The 2,087-nt window shown below is 26.9% G+C and overlaps 1 protein-coding gene across 1 annotated transcript in view; it reads left to right on the top strand.

Annotated features, from left to right (window-relative positions):
* Nucleotides 1-869: 869 nt before the first annotated feature.
* The window catches only part of LOC102680825 (mitochondrial import inner membrane translocase subunit TIM50-C-like), a 2,586-nt gene continuing 1,368 nt past the window's right edge, over nt 870-2,087 (top strand). The window contains exons 1-3 of the mRNA XM_006623854.2: nt 870-1,275; nt 1,530-1,870; nt 1,938-2,057. Coding sequence (XP_006623917.1) covers nt 1,134-1,275; nt 1,530-1,870; nt 1,938-2,057 — 603 coding nt within the window. The 5' untranslated portion in view covers nt 870-1,133. The remainder of the gene's footprint in view (nt 1,276-1,529; nt 1,871-1,937; nt 2,058-2,087) is intronic.

Below are 2,087 nucleotides of genomic sequence, written 5' to 3' on the forward strand. Positions count from 1 at the left end.
AGAAATGCAACCATTGTTAAAAGAGATTCGATATTACTAACATATTAAAAATAAATAAATGGAAACGCAATGATTAATAATTTTTATCGATAATACATCACTTAACAATGGTCCCAATTTCGTTGGCGATCGTTATTCGAGATTGACGCGGTGAGTGAACACTGGCAAATTATTGTCATTCCATTGGGTCATCCCGTTAGTCATGATTAAGCAAATTTCATACCCGACCTATTAATATTAGAGTGGTTGACCACGCGATGTCCACAAAATTCCCCTGGCTAGTATAGAATGCATATACTGACCTGACAACTACCGTCCACTAGCAAACTTCCTCAAGTTGATTAAACCAAGCTTCAGATGTTGCATCACACGTTGAGATAATTTTGTTTTGGACAATTAAACTATTGTTATTTAATCTGTAATAGTGTTTACGAATAATTAAATTATATATAAAAAAACTGAAATTGCTATACAAATTTTTTACAAATAATTTTAAATATGATTTAATAACTTAATTTAAAAGTGAATATTACTATAATATAATAAACAAAACATAACTTAAAAAAAGTAAAAAAAATGATATAATAAAAGAAAATAGATATTATTAATCTCAATATTTTACATAAAATTTGAATTTGACATCATATTCATGGAATACTTTTAAAGAATCGATATTAGAAATCAAAATAAATACAAAAATTGATATGCAAAAATATCGATTAAGACTTATTTGTTAAATTATAAGCAATTTAAATTTGTATTGGATGAAGTGAGGCGGAAATAGGACGAAATGACGCGACAGTGGAAAAAGAGCTATCTCACTCTATTTGTATCTCGCTTCATCTACAATCTTCAATTGCTTATAATTTACTGAATAAGTCTCAACCAATGTTTTTGTATATCAACTTTTGTATTTGTTTTGGCCTCTATAATCAATCCTCCAAAGTTATCTCACGAATATATTAACACTCTATATATTACAGACGATCTGTGATTTTAACTTCTTGTAAACTGCCTTTAGATATGTTGGAAAACTAGATTTCTAAAACATCGACTCTGTTTAACATATCAGAAAATACGAACACGAGCTCTTTGCGTACATCTGCCAGAAAGCTCATGATTTGTTTAAAGTAATGGCATTTGCGACAAAAAGTATACGACACTTATACAAAATATACAATGCAAATACAACAACGATATACTCAGCACTTCGTCTACCAATCGCTCGGATATCAGTTGTTCAAATGGCGCAAAGACATTATTATAACACTGAAGGTAAGTAAATACAAAAAATATAACCTTATTATAAACACGCGCTAGCCGCATGTTGTTTATTGTGAAATTTTTTCAATGATATATGAATGAAATAAATCTTTATTAACTTTTTAAATAAATTTATTTATATAATACATTAGTATTATATAAATAATTTGCTTTCAAATTTTCAATTTTTATATAATAAAAAAATATTTAAAAAAAAATAAATAATATATAATTAATAATAATTGTTTATTATTTTTTTTTTATAGCACATAGACCAAAAATAACAGGTAGTCTGACAAATATTCAATCGTCTGGAGGAACTGTGCAATCTTTAACGCAAGATGGATTAGATAATAAAAAGTTAGAAGAAGAAGCAAAAGAAGAAGCAGAAGAAAAAGAAAAACGAGAACAATCACAAAGAGTGCTTAAATATAGTTTTGCATTCTTGGGAGTATTTACCACTGTTGGACTGTCTTATGTAATATATAATTTAACGAAAGCTAAATATGATGAACATGGAAATATTATTGAAGATGAATTTTCAAATTTACCATTTTATGAAAGAATATATAAAATGCTTAAAAGGGAATTTAATTATTATACTAAGGTATCAAAAGTTTAAAATAAAATTAAAAGCACATATTTTAATTGTAACTGAAGTATATGTTTTTTAGATGGTTCAAGAACCTAGTAGAAATAAATTACTTCCAGATCCACTTAAATATCCTTATATTCAACCCCCTTATACTTTGGTGCTAGAATTGACAGATGTATTAGTACATCCTGATTGGACAGTAAGTAGTATTTTTTTTTTTTTTTTTTTT

Source organism: Apis dorsata, unplaced genomic scaffold (assembly GCF_000469605.1).
Source record: "Apis dorsata unplaced genomic scaffold, Apis dorsata 1.3 scaffold_962, whole genome shotgun sequence".
Lineage (NCBI taxonomy): Eukaryota > Metazoa > Arthropoda > Insecta > Hymenoptera > Apidae > Apis > Apis dorsata.